The following is a 20,834-nucleotide window of genomic DNA, read 5'->3' on the forward strand; positions in this document are numbered from 1 at the left end:
ATCAATTCGGTTATGTCGGTTATGGTTTGGTTAATTTGCACACCGCTAGACTCACACCCACTAGTCTTCCTTATTTGTATAAAAAGAAACTAGTTGCACATGTTTTTTTTTTCGTATTCAAGGCTGCTTACATTCAACATAGTTAGTTCGAATATATCGAAATCTTCAAAGGTGGGCAAGCTGGTCAACACTAAACGTTGTTTATTCTTACACTAGCTACCAAATATAATTAAGGCAACTTTCAAAATTATCCATATGGGAATCAGAAACGTATGCAAAGGCAGACTATTTCAACTTGACAATTTGGCATATTATAGAGAGAAGTATATGATTTATATTGACAACTGGCCGGCTAGTAGTTGGTAGTGATGATGTCTGTCTATTGTCAAATTATTTTTGTTAACTAGATATGTTTTTAGATACATCCCCCTATCAAGCTCTTACATTATAACACTTAGGAGTTCTCACTTTTTGCTCTCAAACCATGGCTCACATGAAACAGTTTGAACACCTCAAATTACGATTAGATGTTATAAAATCAGCAACCAACGACTTCGCCGATGAAAGTTGCATTGGGAGAGGAGGTTTTGGGAGCGTGTACAAGGGAAAGTTAGCCAACCACATGATGGTTGCTTTCAAGCGTTTAAATCCTGAATTCGGGCAAGGAGACGCCGAGTTTTGGAAGGAGGTGATGATGCTTTCACAATACAAGCATGAGAATATTGTCTCTCTCTTGGGGTTTTGTGATGATTATGGCGAGAAGATCCTCGTGTACCCGTACGCACCTAACGGAAGCCTTGACAAACATCTTAACAATGATAATCTAAAATGGATTGCACGCCTTAAGATATGCATCGGGGCGGCTCAAGAATTGGCATATCTTCACAGTGCGGCCGGGAGCCAGCAAAGAGTATTACATCGTGATATCAAGAGTTCCAATATTCTATTAGATGAAGATTGGAATGCCAAGATCTCCGATTTTGGTCTCTCTAAGCTTGGACCGGCTAATCAAGAATACACGTTTCTTATCTCCAAAGCTGTAGGGACGCTTGGGTATTGCGATCCGCTTTACGCAGAATCCGGGTTCTTAACAAAAGAGTCAGATGTTTACTCTTTTGGCGTTGTGTTGTTTGAAGTGTTGTGTGGGAGGTCATGCATAGACAACGAAAACAATACTCATCCATATTTAATAGAATTGGCGCGGAAGTCCTACCTGAATAACTCAATGAAAGAAATTGTTTGTGGTAATATAAAGGACGAGATAAATCCAGACTCGTTGCATGTGTTTGCGACAATTGCTTACAAGTGCTTAAAGAGACCGTGATGAACGCCCGTTAATGAGTGACGTTTCAGAGGCACTTGAGACCGCGCTCCACTATCAAGTAAACAGTCATTTTTAACAAGAACTTGTTTGGTTTTTTATCATAATTAGAAAAATTCACAAATGTATCAGAGTAGGGAGTTGGAAATTAATAGGCCCGTCACGTGTAGGTGACCAGGTTGAACCTATTGGGCCCGTGGGATTTATTAATATGTAATGGGTTTATGGGGTTACAATTATGGTTTATTATATTTGATAATGTCTTCGCTAGCAAGTTAGGTTAGTCTATATAAACCGAGTTATGGTTAGGCATTACCGAGGGTGAACAAGATGTAACCGAGTTAGGGTTCATCAAGAATCAAACCGAGTTAGAGTTTGATAGAGTTGTAATAGTTTTTAGAGTGAGATTTTCTGATTATTAATTAAACGAGAGTTATTCGTTTAGTTGGTGTTTGATTATTGATACGGGACTTGAAGGGACACATGAGATCGGTATTGTACCAAAAAAATTCCAAAACTGAAAACGAGTGAAAGTATAAACCAAATACGTCATACTGATTTTGTCAGTTCGAAAGTATAAACCAAATGCTCATCTTTATTTAAGAGCATGTAATCCCTTACTAGTTACTAACGATTACTATTTTCTTCAGGTCAGTGCAGTGGGTAAACGACCATACCGATCAGTTCAATCGTTGAAGGACTTATATCAGGTACTTAAAACTAGAAAGTTTGCATCAACAAAAATATGTCCATTGAATTCTGAAATTTTCCCTATATATATTTATTCTCAGATTATCCAGCCATGGGTTGAGAGCAAAAGGAAAGAAAGAATAGATGATGAAGATCCTCATATTTGAAATAAGACACGTCCAAAGCTTTCCATTAGATAACTTTATAATGAGCATTCTCATCCTATTCTCTATCCCTAAATTCAAAATTACACTAAAACACGTTACATTTTCTCTCTTATTTTTAATTAAATAATATTTTTATACATTTATCATTACCATTTCTCTTTCTTTCACTCACAACCAATTTCAAAATATATTAAAAAATTATAGGGGTGAACGGTAGTTTTTCAAATATACAGAAAATTATTGTGTTTTCTAAAATATAAAAGCTCTTCACTCACAACACCATTAATCACTCTCTAAATTATAAAAATATCACTCACATAAAATAGAGAATTGGATGAGAATGCTCTTATAATGCACGCCAAAATTTTATGAGGGGTTTTGGGTTTGGATTACTATTATTTATTTATATTTATATGCATTCTGAGTTTTATTGATGTTTCAGTTCATTAGAATTAGCAGCTAAAATGGAGAGAGTTATAAAAAAATTCGTAGATGTGGCTTCATGATACGGTTTATTTGACACAACCATAAATCTCTCAAAAATACCAAAAAAGAAAGAAAGAAAACCAAATAATTATTCATTGATTAAAATATAATGAAAGTTCACAGGATATATAGGCAACAACAAAAATAAAAATAAACTAGAAACGATTTGAAATTCAAAAATAAGTTACAACAAATGAAAGTAAATTGTTGATAATCTTGATAGAGATCCTTCCATATCTTTGATTTAATCTTCATAATAATTAATAAGCAGGTCTTTTAATTACCCAGTTGGACCGGGTAACTAGCAATGGCGGATCTACATAACAAATGGGTGGTTTCGAGTTTCAAAATTATAGTGCATGATATATAAAAAATATTAGAGGGAACCACCTTATAAATTATGAAGGAACCACTCCATTAACAGAATGAACGCTAGTCTAGTTGGTTAGTTGTTGGTTTTGTAAACCGAAGGTCACATGTTTGACTCTGCATACCAGCAATTTTTTTGAACTTTTTTTTTAAAAAAAAATCAGCCTTATATTATACACTATAATTGTTCTTGATGTTAATTGTTAAGTTATTTATTAAATTTTAGTTATAATTTGTTAATTTTAATTTGTTAGTTTGTTAGTTTTTAATTTGTTGGGTTGTAATTGTTGATAAAGGAACTCATATACATAAAAAAAACAATATAAAATCCGATTACATGCTTTGGCTAGACTTATTAAAGCATTGATGAATGGTTCGTTAACTTTCGTGGTCATTGTAAAGACTATTGTATTATATCATGTGTTTTTTAATTTATAATGACGGTGTATTTTCTATTATTTTATTGTACTTTATTATGTAATGAATTTTTCCCAAACCATCGAACTTACCCGAACCTCGAACCGACCCGGAATTTTTTATGCCCGAATCTATGAAATTGAAGCATCTAAACGGGTTATGACCCGTGTAATATAAACGGGTTAAATGAGCTATTCATTCAGTAATCAAGTAATCTGGTGGTTTTAGAGGGGTTGGGGAGCGATGCGAGAGCGACACATATGATTTTATGGTAGGTAATTATATAGATAGTTAGATGTAGTTTGGGTAAATAACATATTTGGATACTAATGTCCAGGGTATACCTTAGCGCTCGGGAGCTTTAATGCTGTGTTGGCAAGGAATAAATGGTTTAGGGAAACCAACAGCACCGCTTCATAAGACCAAGGCAAAGAAAAAGGGAATTAGTTTAATTTATGAAAATTTATTTTTATTATTGGAAATAATAATTTTTTACAAAAAAAAAATATTAATATATAAAAAGTAATTTAATTGAATAGTTAATTATAGAGGTATATGATGATGTGGCAGTTTTTAAAGGTTTGTTGTCGTAGAAGAAATTGAAGATTTTTTAACAAAGTTTGAAATCTGATGTGAAGCTAATATGTGGTTTGCGAAAATTTTTTGTTGTGGAAGCTCTTAAAGTTAGGCGGAGTGAAATGGGGTAAAGTATGTGATGTGACGCCTATGTGAAGTTAAGGAACGTGAATTTATACCCCATGGCCTAATGTTCAAAGTAACAGGTTTGGGTTTTAATTAAACTTGTAACAAGTTTGAGAGTATAACCTTAACTTCCATTAATTTTTCTGTTAAGTTTAGGTAATATGAGCATAATTCCCTTATATAACCAAATGAAACTGTAATTAACCTTTTTAGTTACGCGCAGTGTAATTAACTTGAGCATTAATAAAGTTAAAAATATAAATAAATTAATAAAAATATATGTGAACCAAAAACAACAGGCTCGGTTCAGTAAAACATACCCGCTATAAGACGGTTAGATTCTTGTTCTTTTCATATTTATGCTTGATTTATAATTTATTAATTTCTATTTTGCATTTTTTTTTATTTTGTAGGACAATTACAAAGGTTGATCAAGATGGCGACAACGAACTAAAAGAAAGTCTTCAAGATGCCAAGTTTAGACAGTTAACTAGGAAGAAGAATAAAACAATAGAAGAAATGATGAAAGAGTTTGATAATGATGGTGATGGTAAAATAACCATGGATGAGTTTGTAGACGGATTCAAAAAATGGCTCGATGTGACCAAAAGTGAAGAACATATAGATAATAAAGATCCGGATATCTGAAATTATAAAACAAGTCCAATGTTTCCCATTAGATATCTTTTACAACGCCAGACTTTTCTCTCTCTCCCTAATTTTGCACATTCACTTCTCTTTTTGTAATAATGTTTTTACGTACGGTGAACAATATGTTTTTAAAACAGTAAACTGAAGTTGTTGGAATTGGAAAGTATTCCATCACATTTTGTGTTTGTTTGTCTAAGGATGGAATTGGAAATATTAGAAATCGTTCCATCAAATTCCCTCAATCTAAAATTTTATATTTCCTTTACTAAAATGTTGGTATTTGGCGGTTGCTCAACACCAAGTTGGTGAATTGGTGGTCACATGTAGTAGGGGTGTGTATGGGTCGATTTGGGGCGGTACTAGGCCAAACATATAATCATAATATGTCAGTTAATAAACAACTATAACAATAACCGATCGTTATTGCGGTTTCGGTTAATCGGTTTTGAAGATTATAATGACTCGGTTATGGGTCGGTTAATCGTTACTAAAACAATGTAATCGAACCTAAAATTTTGGTACTAACTATTACCAAAAAAATTAAAAATTAAATATGACATGACATAGCTCAACAAAATATATAATCCATAATATTAATCATATATATTCAAACAAACGATAAATGGATTAAGTTTTTAGTCCAAATTAAATCATATAGTCTAAAAATTGAGAGAATTATTAGTTTATTACATTCTTTAATTTTCTTCAAATTTTCAACAACTTGTTCTAATTATACTTTATAAAGTTGAGAATTTTGTAAAATGGGTGGTTCGGTTTTGGCGGGTTTGAATTTATCTTTAACCAAAACCGACCAATATTTGGCGGTTTTCAAAAATTCATTAAACCGACCCACCGTTTATGTCGGTTATTGGTTAAAATCAATTCGGTTATGTCGGTTATGGTTTGGTTAATTTGCACACCGCTAGACTCACACCCACTAGTCTTCCTTATTTGTATAAAAAGAAACTAGTTGCACATGTTTTTTTTTTCGTATTCAAGGCTGCTTACATTCAACATAGTTCGAATATATCGAAATCTTCAAAGGTGGGCAAGCTGGTCAACACTAAACGTTGTTTATTCTTACACTAGCTACCAAGGGGGTGTTTGGTACAGAGAATTGGGGGATGAGAAATGGAAATGGAAACAATTCTCTTGTTTGTTTACGAAAGAAAGAGGTGGAAATTGAAATAAACCATTTCCATTTCCCTGATTTCTTTTCTCTAAAAAAAGCGGAGAAATCATTTCTCTAGGTTTCATTTCTCACTTCCATTCTCTTCCTTTTCACTTCTATCACCTTCCTCCTTCAGAGCACCGCCCCTGTTTGCCTACTGTTGTCGGGTTCAATTTCTGAACCCTAGGGTTTAGGACTCCACAGCCTTTATAATCTCTTTCAGCAGCCGTAGCCGACCTGCTCTCGCTTGCGTTTCTTTAATCTTACAGCAGCAGGTATTATTCATCTACATCTCTTCTGAATCTGCTCTTAGCTCATTGTATCCACCTTTATTTGCATAATAAACTTCGAATCCTTTTAATCTATCATTTTTCTACAAAATAAGGATTTGAATCGGTGTAATATGCAATTGATGTGTCGATAGATTAGATTTGTTTGAATTCATGATTTGATTGTGATTGAATATCTGGACAGCTGAATTTTGAAATATGGTTTAGAGTAATTATTTGGCTTTATTTAGGTTAGGTTTTGATTATGACGATGTGTTCAGGAAATATATCTGCAGATTAATGCATTTCAATAGATTTTAGATGCTTTTTTTTGGTCTATGATAATTAAATAAAGATTAGTTATTTGATGTTTTGGTGTAAATTTTTATGAAACAAAAAGGAATGCAGTAAAAAGAATGATTTTAATCAGCAAGTGAAAGCAACAGTTTTAATATGATATTCATTTTGTGTATATTTTGCTTGCATATTTTTCGTGTTCATAAGAAATGGTTTAACTTCATGTATTTGCTTCTGCTTGTAAAGTTTTGTTTACACAAGTTTTCTTAATGCAAATGATTTGCTGCATAGAATCAACTGCTTAATTTTGCGTGCTTATTTTAGTTGCTTGTGTTGTAAAACTTTTACCATAATATTTCTTTCCCTAATTTTAATAATGGTTCGCTTTGTGGCAATCATACTCGAATTTTGCACTTTAGCTTTAGCTCAATTTTGAGTTCTGTGTAGTTTCTTTTCTTTCACTTTAGCTCAATTTTGCACTTTAATTTGCTGCATTTTGGTGTGCACTTTGGCTTCGTTTTTGCATTAATTTACCTGCAATCTCTCGTGAGGTCTAGTTTAGTGTATAATAGGAACTATGAACTCTTTTGATTTGTTATATATATGAGGTCTAGTTTGTTTTTCTTGAATTTTCTTATATTTTTATGTGTAGATGGCAAGATCACCTTCCAGACAAAGAATAGTTGCCATAGGTGCATTTTATGTCACTTATGTTACGATTCGTTGGTGGATGTTGTGTACTTATCATTTGCGTCGGTCGATTGAGTCAATGACTTTACGTAAAAAATATTTAATGAGTTACCATAATAGGCGTGAAAACATGGTGAGGATGGTTTATGAAAGTGATGTTACGAGTGTTGTTAACATAAGAATGAATATACATGCATTTACAACACTTTGTGATATGCTAGAAACTAGAGGGGGACTAAAGAATAGTAAAAACATGCTAGTCGATGAGCAAGTTGCTATGTTTTTACATATCCTTGCTCATAATGCAAAGAATAGGATACTAGTCAACAGATTTCATCGGTCCGGGGAAACTGTAAGTCGGTATTTCAAGTTAGTCTTAAATGCTATATGTCGATTACACAAAGAACTCTACAAGTCACCCGTGCCAGTGCCAGATAATGAAACTGATGAAAGATGGAAATGGTTTAAGGTTAGTCAAACACATTTTTTATTAAAGATATTTTTTGCTAACATACATTAGTAAGTAATGATTTCTTTTAACTCAGGGTTGCTTAGGAGCATTAGATGGAACATACATTAAAGTTAAAGTCCCTGCTATTGATAGAAAACCATATAGGACAAGAAAAGGGCAGATTTGTACTAACGTACTCGGAGTATGTACGAGAGACCTTTTATTTACGTATGTCTTAGCGGGTTGGGAGGGTTCTGCAGCTGATAGTAGAGTTTTGCGTGATGCAATCAGTAGACCCAATGGTCTTAAAATAACTCCGGGTATGTGATAGGCAATTTTCAAAGAATATACATAGATTTAAGTATGATAATTAACATAGAGTTTATGGTTAATTGTAGGAACATACTACCTTTGTGATGCCGGTTATACAAATGGTGAAGGATTTTTAACTCCATATCGAGGTCAACGTTATCATCTTAACGATTGGTCTCGTCCTCCTACGAATGCTAAGGAGTTCTTTAATATGAGACATTCATCGGCCAGGAATGTTATAGAAAGATGTTTCGGAATGATTAAAGATAGATGGGCTATTTTGCGTGATAACTCATATCATCCCATAGAGTCCATGCCACGTATCATCATTGCTTGTTGTTTATTGCACAATTTCATACGAACAACAATGAGTGAAGACCCTCTTGATAACGAAATCCCAGTAAATCACACACAACCTGCAAATGACCATGACAATGTTATTTCTATGATCGAGCCCTCACAAGAATGGACCGATCGTAGAGACCTTCTTGCTAATGAAATGTTTAATAGTTGGACTGCGATGCGTGCGCAGCGTGCCAACAATGTTTCTTAATTATGTTTGACAATTATGTACTTTTTATTTGTAGAACCAAGGATGTTTCTTATTAATGTTTATTTATGCACTTTATTTGTTTCTTATTAATGTTTCTTGTTATATTTGTATTTGTAGTTACATGAATTATGATTTTTAATTGTATAATTATGCATTTGTACGTAGACATGGCAGATTCAAATATAGTGAGAGGAGTTACTCGGAGCAAGCATACCTGGACAAATGATGAAGATGCAAAGCTAATTGATGCATTAATGGAGATACATGCATCCGGAAAGTATGCTGGTGCTGACAATGGATTCAAACCAGGTTATTTAAATGGTGTTCAACAATTGCTAGATGTAAGTCTTCCTAACTCTGGCCTCAAAGCAGAACCACATATAAAGTCTAGGATGAAGACATGGAAGACACACTTTAGCATTGTATATGATATGGTGCATACAAGTGGGTTTGGTTGGGATGAACAAAAAAGTTGTATTATTGCCGATGATAGTGTTTGGAATGAATACGTGAAGGTATATTCTAAAAAATATGTTTTTTAGATTTTAAAATTTTAGTCTAATTTATTTGTAATTGTCTTGTAGTCTCACAAAGGTGCTGTGAATTTTCGTGACAAGTCATTTCCTTTCTATGACAAATTGTGTACCATATTCGGTAAGGATAGAGCTACTGGTAGTAAAGCAGTTGACCTTGGAGAAGAAGATGTTGTTCAAGAGACGCAAAAAAGCTCACCTGTTGATATTGAAGACTTTGATTTTGTTGATGAAGCCGTTCCAAATGTTGATAGATCTGAAGGACAAACAGGAAGTGTAACAAGCAAGCGCAAAAGAGGTAGAAGCACGGATGCAGATGAGATATATCGAGTCTTGCAAAGATATCAAGGAAGTTTTGCTTCGATTTGGGGAGATGGTGGGTGAACAACTTAGCAAAGAAGGTATGGAGGCTCGTGAAATCTATGAAAAGGTTAGTGATGAGTTGAAAGCTTTACCAGGTATCACTACGAAAAAACGGTTCAAAGCAGCTCATTTGATTGGTAAAGATGTGGATCTAGGACGTTCTTTTCTTGCGTTGACAATAGAAGAGAAAATTGAGATGGTCGAGTTGTATACCGGTGGTTCAATGGGATAGTTGTGTATGGTTGAAGTATGTTTTATATGTGAATTGGTTTTAACTATGGTTGACGTTTTTTGCTTAAAAACTATGTTTTGTATGTGAATTGGTTTGATCAATGCATATTTTGGTTGGAATTTATGCATCTTTTTATATGTTTTTTATTTTTTAATAAATATTTGTTATGAAAAAAATATTTGTGCTAATGATAAAGTTGATATAATTCTCTGTTTATTTCCTATGTACCAAACAAGAGAAATGATTCTCAGCTATATTTCTCTACTGAAATCTCTGTACTACCAAACAGAACAGTCAATTCTCATTCTCCAGACCAATTCCCTTTCTCTGCAATTACATTTCTCTATTCCATTTCTCTACAATTCCATTCTCTGTACCAAACACCCCCCAAATATAATTAAGGCAACTTTCAAAATTATCCATATGGGAATCAGAAACGTATGCAAAGGCAGACTATTTCAACTTGACAATTTGGCATATTATAGAGAGAAGTATATGATTTATATTGACAACTGGCCGGCTAGTAGTTGGTAGTGATGATGTCTGTCTATTGTCAAATTATTTTTGTTAACTAGATATGTTTTTAGATACATCCCCCTATCAAGCTCTTACATTATAACACTTTGGAGTTCTCACTTTTTGCTCTCAAACCATGGCTCACATGAAACAGTTTGAACACCTCAAAATACGAGTAGATGTTATAAAATCAGCAACCAACGACTTCGCCGATGAAAGTTGCATTGGGAGAGGAGGTTTTGGGAGCGTGTACAAGGGAAAGTTAGCCAACCACATGGTGGTTGCTTTCAAGCGTTTAAATCCTGAATTCGGGCAAGGAGACGCCGAGTTTTGGAAGGAGGTGATGATGCTTTCACAATACAAGCATGAGAATATTGTCTCTCTCTTGGGGTTTTGTGATGATTATGGCGAGAAGATCCTCGTGTACCCGTACGCACCTAACGGAAGCCTTGACAAACATCTTAACAATGATAATCTAAAATGGATTGCACGCCTTAAGATATGCATCGGGGCGGCTCAAGAATTGGCATATCTTCACAGTGCGGCCGGGAGCCAGCAAAGAGTATTACATCGTGATATCAAGAGTTCCAATATTCTATTAGATGAAGATTGGAATGCCAAGATCTCCGATTTTGGTCTCTCTAAGCTTGGACCGGCTAATCAAGAATACACGTTTCTTATCTCCAAAGCTGTAGGGACGCTTGGGTATTGCGATCCGCTTTACGCAGAATCCGGGTTCTTAACAAAAGAGTCAGATGTTTACTCTTTTGGCGTTGTGTTGTTTGAAGTGTTGTGTGGGAGGTCATGCATAGACAACGAAAACAATACTCATCCATATTTAATAGAATTGGCGCGGAAGTCCTACCTGAATAACTCAATGAAAGAAATTGTTTGTGGTAATATAAAGGACGAGATAAATCCAGACTCGTTGCATGTGTTTGCGACAGTTGCTTACAAGTGCTTAAAGAGAAACCGTGATGAACGCCCGTTAATGAGTGACGTTTCATAGGCACTTGAGACCGCGCTCCACTATCAAGTAAACAGTCATTTTTAACAAGAACTTGTTTGGTTTTTGATCATAATTAGAAAAATTCACAAATGTATCAGAGTAGGGAGTTGGAAATAATTTCCAACTTAATAGGCCCGTCACGTGTAGGTGACCAGGTTGAACCTATTGGGCCCGTGGGATTTATTAATATGTAATGGGTTTATGGGGTTACAATTATGGTTTATTATATTTGGTAATGTCTTCGCTAGCAAGTTAGGTTAGTCTATATAAACCGAGTTATGGTTAGGCATTACCGAGGGTGAACAAGATGTAACCGAGTTAGGGTTCATCAAGAATCAAACCGAGTTAGAGTTTGATAGAGTTGTAATAGTTTTTAGAGTGAGATTTTCTGATTATTAATTAAACGAGAGTTATTCGTTTAGTTGGTGTTTGATTATTGATACGGGACTTGAAGGGACACATGAGATCGGTATTGTACCAAAAAAATTCCAAAACTGAAAACGAGTGAAAGTATAAACCAAATACGTCATACTGATTTTGTCAGTTCGAAAGTATAAACCAAATGCTCATCTTTATTTAAGAGCATGTAATCCCTTACTAGTTACTAACGATTACTATTTTCTTCAGGTCAGTGCAGTGGGTAAACGACCATACCGATCAGTTCAATCGTTGAAGGACTTATATCAGGTACTTAAAACTAGAAAGTTTGCATCAACAAAAATATGTCCATTGAATTCTGAAATTTTCCCTATATATATTTATTCTCAGATTATCCAGCCATGGGTTGAGAGCAAAAGGAAAGAAAGAATAGATGATGAAGATCCTCATATTTGAAATAAGACACGTCCAAAGCTTTCCATTAGATAACTTTATAATGAGCATTCTCATCCTATTCTCTATCCCTAAATTCAAAATTACACTAAAACACGTTACATTTTCTCTCTTATTTTTAATTAAATAATATTTTTATACATTTATCATTACCATTTCTCTTTCTTTCACTCACAACCAATTTCAAAATATATTAAAAAATTATAGGGGTGAACGGTAGTTTTTCAAATATACAGAAAATTATTGTGTTTTCTAAAATATAAAAGCTCTTCACTCACAACACCATTAATCACTCTCTAAATTATAAAAATATCACTCACATAAAATAGAGAATTGGATGAGAATGCTCTTATAATGCACGCCAAAATTTTATGAGGGGTTTTGGGTTTGGATTACTATTATTTATTTATATTTATATGCATTCTGAGTTTTATTGATGTTTCAGTTCATTAGAATTAGCAGCTAAAATGGAGAGAGTTATAAAAAAAATTCGTAGATGTGGCTTCATGATACGGTTTATTTGACACAACTATAAATCTCTCAAAAATACCAAAAAAGAAAGAAAGAAAACCAAATAATTATTCATTGATTAAAATATAATGACAGTTTACAGGATATATAGGCAACAACAAAAATAAAAATAAACTAGAAACGATTTGAAATTCAAAAATAAGTTACAACAAATGAAAGTAAATTGTTGATAATCTTGATAGAGATCCTTCCATATCTTTGATTTAATCTTCATAATAATTAATAAGCAGGTCTTTTAATTACCCAGTTGGACCGGGTAACTAGCAATGGGGGATCTACATAACAAATGGGTGGTTTCGAGTTTCAAAATTATAGTGCATGATATATAAAAAATATTAGAGGGAACCACCTTATAAATTATGAAGGAATCACTCCATTAACAGAATGAATGCTAGTCTAGTTGGTTAGTTGTTGGTTTTGTAAACCAAAGGTCACATGTTTGACTCTGCATACCAGCGATTTTTTTGAACTTTTTTTTTAAAAAAAATCAGCCTTATATTATACACTATAATTGTTCTTGATGTTGTTAATTGTTAAGTTATTTATTAAATTTTAGTTATAATTTGTTAATTTAAATTTGTTAGTTTGTTAGTTTTTAATTTGTTGGGTTGTAATTGTTGATAAAGGAACTCATATACATAAAAAAAACAATATAAAATCCGATTACATGCTTTGGCTAGACTTATTAAAGCATTGATGAATGGTTCGTTAACTTTCGTGGTCATTGTAAAGACTATCGTATTATATCATGTGTTTTTTAATTTATAATGACGGTGTATTTTCTATTATTTTATTGTACTTTATTATGTAATGAATTTTTCCCAAGCCATCGAACTTACCCGAACCTCGAACCGACCCGGAATTTTTTATGCCCAAATCTATGAAATTGAAGCATCTAAAATTGCTTCGTTAACCCTCGAAATATTTCGACCCCCATGGCCACTGAGTATAAAATAACTTCTTTAACATTTTTGTTTTATTTGTAGAATGTTCTCAATATTCGTACAAATCATGTCTAGAAGCCACCTAAATTTGATTAGAGTTTAAAACGATTGAGACAGCATTCAAATGTAACCGTGTCAAGGTTGACAATTTGGTATTATAGATGGAAGTATATGATTAAATTACATCGACAATTAGCTAGTAGTTGGTAGGTATGCTTCCTATCTATTGTTAAATACATCCTCCTTTCAAGCTCTTCAATTATAAGAATTTGAAGTTCACACTTTTGCTCTCTAACAACTCAAAATAATGGCTCACATCCTCAAAATACACTTAGATGTTATAAACAAAGCAACCAACAACTTCGCCAACGTCAGAGGCGGAGGATTCGGAGGAGCGTACAAGGGAAAGATTGCCGATTTAGACGAGCACGGAATGGTTGCCTTGAAGCGTCTGGATGGTAGATTCGGGCAAGGAGATGCCGAATTTTGGAAGGAGGTAATGATGCTTTCACTTTACAAACATGAGAATATAGTCTCTCTCTCAGGGTTTTGTAATGATATTAAAAAGAGGATCCTCGTGTACTCGTATGCACCTAACGGAAGCCTTAACCGTCATCTAAACAATGATAATTTAAGATGGATTGGACGCCTTAAGATATGCATTGGGGCGGCTCGTGGATTGGTGCACCTTCATAGTGAAAACACGATCCAAGAAAGCGCATTGCATCGTGATTTAAAGAGTCCAATGTTCTATTGGATGAAGATTGGAATGCTAAGATCTCAGATTTTGGTCTCTCCCTTGAATCGGCTTATCAAAAAGACACATATCTTATCTCTGAAGCTTTAACAGCGCATGGGTATCGTTATCCGCTTTACATGGAGACCGGATTCTTAACAAAAGAGTCTAACGTTTACTCTTTCGGCGTTGTGTTGTTTGAAGTGTTGTGTGGGAGGATGTGCATAGACAAGACAAACGACAAACATACAGATTTAATAGAATTGGTGCGAAAGTCCTTCAAAGAAAACACAATAAACGAAATCGTTTATGCTAATATAAAGGATGAAAGCGTTCCCAACTCTTTGTTGGTGTTTGCAAAAATTGCTTATCAGTGTTTGGAGATAGAACGTGAAAAACGTCCGTCAATGAGTGACATTTTGGAGGCACTCAAGAAAGCTCTTCATTGTCAAGTAAGCTAACATTTTTAACCCAAATTTAGAACGATATTGTAACATCCCGCTTTGCATAGATAAATAAAGTATTACTTTATATTTAACGTGTTGTTAAACAAGTAAATTAATAAGATAGACGATCATTTATGTGGGATACATTCAAACATCATTTAAACGAATCGAATCTTGATTATAATACATATATTATGTATGAAGACATTTGAAATAAATCATGAATCTATATTATTCTAAAATTTCCGTATACACATATTTTAGCTACTATTTATTCATATAGATTAGAATATGTACGTGTAAGCTAAAAGAGAATATATGGATAAAATAATCAAATTTAGGATATGGATCAAATTTAGTTCCCATACGTGTATGATTTTAGTTACCACTGAACACATATTCTGACATCTATATATAAGGGAATAATTCTAACTATATATATACACACATGAGCTTTGTCTCACTACAAAATAAGAAAAGAAAAAGAAATTTGAAGGTAACTCATTCAGAGAAAAAGAAGAGAAATAATATTAAACAAAGACTTTGAGTGGAGCTAGTATTTTCTCAGTGGTGTTGACATAGATAACGGTTGCTATGGTTGATTAAATTATGGTGGTATTAGGAGGTTATATATGATTCAAATCGGTTGTGTATGCTAGCTGGGTAGTTATGAGAAACATCATAGAGTGGCAAGCTCAAGTTTTGTAATAAGTTCATCGATAGCAGGTGAATTATTTATCTATATATGTTCATATTTTTATTATTAATATTAATACTAGCTTTAGTCGGATATTAACGAATTATAAGTGCAGTTAAGTTCATCGTAAGGTATTGGTTATTAAATTTAATATATAATATTGGTTATAGGAGATAACAAGAAGTTGACAAGGGGTTCACCTGAGAGGTTCTCTAGACGTCCAGGTGAGTTCATACGACTCTCCATATATGTTATATAATTTGGTCATAAGTTTATTTGGATGATAGAACTTGTGTAAACATGATTTATTTGAATGAGTAATGATAAGTGATCTTATTATAATATATTGGAGAGTATAATTATTGCCACGGGTGTAACGTGGTGGGAGTTAAATCACCATAGTGTGATAATTATTGCCACGGGTGTAACGTGGTGGGGGGTTAAATCACGATAGTGTGATAAATGATTGCCACAGGTGGAATGTGTTGGGAGTAAAATCACCATAGTGTGATAATTATTGTTACGAGTGTAACGTAGTGGGGGAATAAATCACAATTATGTTATAAGAGTAAATTCACGGTTTAAATACTAAATTGCCATGATGAGAATATGGTGGTGGACTATTGGTTATAATTGTGATGAGAAAAATATTATTGTATTCGATAAATGAACTCACGTAGCTTTGCTAATGTTATCGTAAATAATGTTTTTCCGGTAAATCACCGGTGCACAAATAGAAAAGTTTGGCCGAGCCTCGGTATGTTGAAAGATCGAACACTATGTTTATAACCCATGTTTGGATGTATAAATTATGGGTTAATTAAATAAGTTTGATGGTGTAACTTACTTAACGTACGGATTTATATATAATGTGAATTTTGAATATAGTTGTTTTGTCACATTATTTCATTATAACGCTTCCGTTGTTTAAAAAAAAATGGGACCGCTTTTGAATATATTATTAAAATAATAATATAAAAAGACGTTTCAAAATAGGATGTTACAAGTTGGTATTAGAGCAATGGTTTAAGTGAACTAAGTATTTAATAAGAATACTTAGACTTAAATTGTGTGCTCTTGATATGTTGATTAAGCAATGTTCGATCTCAGACTCGGGTGGGGATTGGAATTAAAGTTTAATAAAAAATTCCCTAAACTACATGCATGTAAAAAGATGCATGTTAAGTTGTGTACCTACATGAGTGGTTGTTATTTGTACGTTAAGCTGTTAATTAGCATGATCATGTGCTAAAATGATTATTTGAACCGAAATTTGTGATTTATGGCATAATATGATAACGATAAAATTATATTCGTATAGTGTATGGACAATCACGCCTAGCTAGTGATGATTGTAAATACATGGTACTAATGTGATCTTAGAGTGGTCATATGGCTGCCAAAATGAACAAAGAGTAGGTAAGGTGCATAAAATATATAGGTGATAAGAAAGTTTTATGTATGCTTTTAGTGGGGCTGATAGGATATAAATATTATCCTAAATCTTCGTTGTCATTTCAGTAATAAGAAATGACAAGTTCACGTCATGAGAAAGGAGTAAACGATGGTGATGGAAGTCACCCTCAACATTCGCATACTAGTGCAAGTAGTACTGAGAGACCGATAAGAAATAATTCTCCCCCTTCGCATGTAACAATACCACGTGTTCAAAATGATGAATTCCGGAAATATATTTCTGAAGAGATAGCAAAAGCAATGCAAAATACTCTTCCTTTTATCATTGCTGAAGTAAGCTCTAATATTCGATCCATCGTTAAAGAAGAGTTAGAAGCAGAAAAGAAATCAAATGAGGATGATCCTAAAGATCAATCCGCAGGTGAAGGGTTGGAAAAAGTCAGATGTCCGTACAAGGATTTTTCGGCATGCAATCTTAATCCATTTCTAGGAGCAGCTAATCCAATTGTAAGCCAAAGATGGATAACGGAAATGGAAGGTGCGTTTGACACAAGTCATTGTGCTCCGATAGATAAAGTAATCTATGCGTCAAACTCACTACGAGGCCGAGCAGGGACTGGTGGGAAGTATTAAAGAAAGAAAGAGGTCATGCAGGAATTATGAAAATGACATGGGAAGAGTTTAAAGTGATCTTCCTAAAACATTTCTTTCCACAAGCATCAGTTGAAAGGATTGCTGATGAGTTTCTCCACATGACTCAAACTCATCAAACTGTGGAAGAAATTACCGGAGATTATTTCGATAAACTCCAATTCTGTCCTTTTATAGCAAATGAAAAGATGAGGATTAATCGATATCATCGAATGTTGAAAACGGATATTCGTGAATTCATAAATCCGTCGAAGTGTGAAACTTTAGAAGAAATTATAAACTGGGCACAAAAAAGAGAAACCGAATTAAATCGACAAAAAGCTAGTGGTGAAAAGAGAAAGATAGTGACTTTTAGTACTCCTTCAAAAAAATTAAAGACAAATTTTTCAAAGAAAACGGAGTCACACATGGGAACTCATCATTGCAACACTTGTGGGAAGAATCACCCAGGTGAATGTCGTCTGAAGCAGAACATCTGCTATAGATGTGGAAGGGTAGGTCATACCAGTCCACAATGTTCAAGCCCGATAAATGTGTGTTATTATTGTAATATGCCCGGACACATCAAAAGTGAATGTCCAAAATTACGTAGGGGTGAAGGGAATGGAGTAGATATAAGGCAGACACGGGCAACGGGTGGCGACAAGAAGGATGAAACATCTGGAGTACGTGGAAGAGCCTTTCAGATTACGGCAGAGGAAGCTAAAGTCACACCTGATGTGGTGACAGAGATTTTCTTTATCAACTCTATGCCCGCACATGTGTTATTTGATTTCGGAGCTAGCTATTCGTTTATATCTATGAAGTTTAGCAAAGATTTTACTCACCCAACTACTAAACTAATAAATCCTTTGGAGATAGAAATAGCTGATAGCAAAAGCTTTTTAGTGTTAGATGTGCATCCAAATTGTCGTCTTGAGGTTGAAGGAGAAGTTTATTCTATTGACCTTATTCCTATGATTCTTGGAGAATTCAATGTTGTAATAGGCATGGATTGGTTATCTCGCCATCATGCTGAAATCATATGCCGTCAAAAGATTATCCATCTTTCTGCCCCTAGTGGTAGGCGAATCTCAATTTATGGTGAAAAGAAGGGGAACCTCTCTATTTGCTCGATAATGAAAGCAAAGAAATATTTAAATCATGGGTGTAAGGCGTTCCTAGCCTATGTTGTTGATACGAGTCAAGTAGAGAAAAAGATTGAAAATGTTCCCGTAGTAAATGAATTTCTCGATGTATTTCCAGACGATCTTCCGAGTATACCGCCCGAAAGAGAAGTTGAATTTCGGATTGATCTTGTTGCGGATGCCAAACCAATTGCAAATGCGCCTTATCGCTTAGCCCCCACTGAAATGCAAGAGCTTATGTCTCAGTTGCAGGATCTTCTTGACAAGGGCTTTATTCGCCCTAGCATATCGCCATGGGGTGCACCAATTTTATTTGTTAAGAAGAAAGATGGGAGTATGTGTATGTGTATTGATTATCGTGAATTGAATAAAGTTACCATCAAAAATAGGTATCCATTACCTAGGATTGATGATTTATTTGACCAGCTCCAAGGGGCTAGTTGGTTTTCTAAAATCGATTTGAGGTCCGGTTATCATCAGTTAAAGGTAAGGGATGACGATATTCATAAGACCGCCTTTCGTACAAGGTATGGTCATTATGAATTTGTAGTGATGCCATTTGGCCTTACCAATGCACCAGCTGCATTTATGGATCTTATGAATCGGGTATGTCGACCCATGTTAGATCGATCTGTTATCGTTTTCATTGACGATATTTTGATATATTCACGAAACGAAGTAGATCATGCTCGTCATCTTCGCGAGGTTCTTGAAGTTCTTAGAAAGGAGAAACTTTATGCTAAATTCTCCAAATGTGCTTTTTGGCTTCGAGAGGTGCAATTCCTGGGCCATGTAATAAATTCAAATGGCATTTTAGTTGATCCAGCTAAAGTGGAAGCGGTAATGAAGTGGTCTCCACCAAAGACTCCAACAGAAGTTCGTAGTTTTCTGGGTTTAGCTGGATACTATCGGCGTTTTATTAAGGATTTCTCCAAAATAGCTTCACCGTTGACGAAGCTAACTCGAAAAGATATTAAATTTAATTGGGGAAGTGAACATGATGAAGCATTTCAAATCTTAAAGAAGAAACTGACACAAGCACCAGTATTGGTGTTACCAGAAGGAACAGAAGATCTAGTGGTTTGTTGTGATGCTTCATATTTGGGTTTGGGGTGTGTACTTATGCAGAGAGGTAAAGTTATTGCATATGCCTCTAGACAATTAAAACCCAATGAATTAAGTTATCCAACTCATGACCTAGAATTAGCGGCAGTGGTATTCGCTTTGAAAATATGGAGACATTATTTATACGGGGTGAAATGTACTATCTATACCGACCACAAAAGTCTCAAATATTTCTTTGTTCAGAAAGATTTAAACATGAGGCAAAGGAGATGGTTGGAATTGGTTAAAGATTATGATTGTGAAATCATTTATCAACCAGGAAAAGCAAACGTTGTTGAAGATGCTCTTAGTCGAAACGTGGGGCATCAATCTACTCGACTAAATATTTGATTATGGCGGTAACTTCGAACTTATTTGCAAAGAGCAAGGAAGCTCAAACAGAAGCCTTGAAGAAAGAAAATCTTAAACAAGAAAGAATAGTGGGACATGTAAAAGATCTGAATGAAAATGAAAATGGTGTGAAGACTCGGTATGGTCGAGTATGGATTCCAAACACATGTGATGTGAAGATATTACTTCTTGACGAAGCTCATAAATCAAAATATTCTATTCATCCCGGTGCAACCAAGATGTATCATGATTTACGTGTCGACTATTAGTGGCCCGGTATGAAACGTGATATTGTAAAATACGTCGAAAAATGTTTGACGTGTTTACAAGTGAAGGCGGAACATCAAAAACCCTATGGAAAGGTCCAACCATTAGAAATTCCTAAGTGGAAGTGGGAACATATTGCAATGGATCTAGTAACTAAATTGCCAAAGACGTCAAAGGGTTTTGATGCAATTTGGGTGATTGTAGACCGATTGACCGGAATCATATTCTTCAGAACGTATGGCCGAGGTGTATATGAAGGAAGTGGTGTCAAGACATGAGGTGCCAGTGTCGATTGTGTCCGATAGAGAGACACGATTTACTTCCCGATTCTGGAGAAAATTTCAGGAGGAATTAGTTACTTGTTTATTAATCAGTACAGTATATCACCCACAAACGGATGGTCAAAGTGAACGAACAATACAAACCCTTGAAGATATGTTAAGGGCATGTATTATAGACTTTGGGGGAAATTGGGAAAAATATATACCACTGGTAGAATTTTCCTATAATAATAGTTATCATTCGAGCATAGGA

General features: G+C 34.4%; 1 protein-coding gene and 2 pseudogenes across 1 annotated transcript; all 3 read left to right on the forward strand.

Annotated features, from left to right (window-relative positions):
- The first annotated feature begins 484 nt into the window (after positions 1-484).
- Positions 485-1,324, forward strand: LOC143569895 (putative receptor-like protein kinase At5g59700 pseudogene; annotated as a pseudogene).
- Positions 1,325-10,103: 8,779 nt separating this feature from the next.
- Positions 10,104-11,261, forward strand: LOC143569886 (putative receptor-like protein kinase At5g59700 pseudogene; annotated as a pseudogene).
- A 2,551-nt stretch (positions 11,262-13,812) lies between these two features.
- LOC143569896 (putative serine/threonine-protein kinase PBL22) lies at positions 13,813-14,352 on the forward strand. Its single transcript, XM_077055693.1, has one exon. The coding sequence runs from the start codon at positions 13,813-13,815 to the stop codon at positions 14,350-14,352; it is 540 nt and encodes a 179-aa protein (XP_076911808.1).
- Positions 14,353-20,834: the final 6,482 nt, after the last annotated feature.

Source organism: Bidens hawaiensis, unplaced genomic scaffold (genome assembly GCF_021521415.1).
Source record: "Bidens hawaiensis isolate Kalapana, Puna unplaced genomic scaffold, B.hawaiensis_p1.1 tig00024733_1, whole genome shotgun sequence".
NCBI classification, from domain to species: Eukaryota; Viridiplantae; Streptophyta; class Magnoliopsida; order Asterales; family Asteraceae; genus Bidens; species Bidens hawaiensis.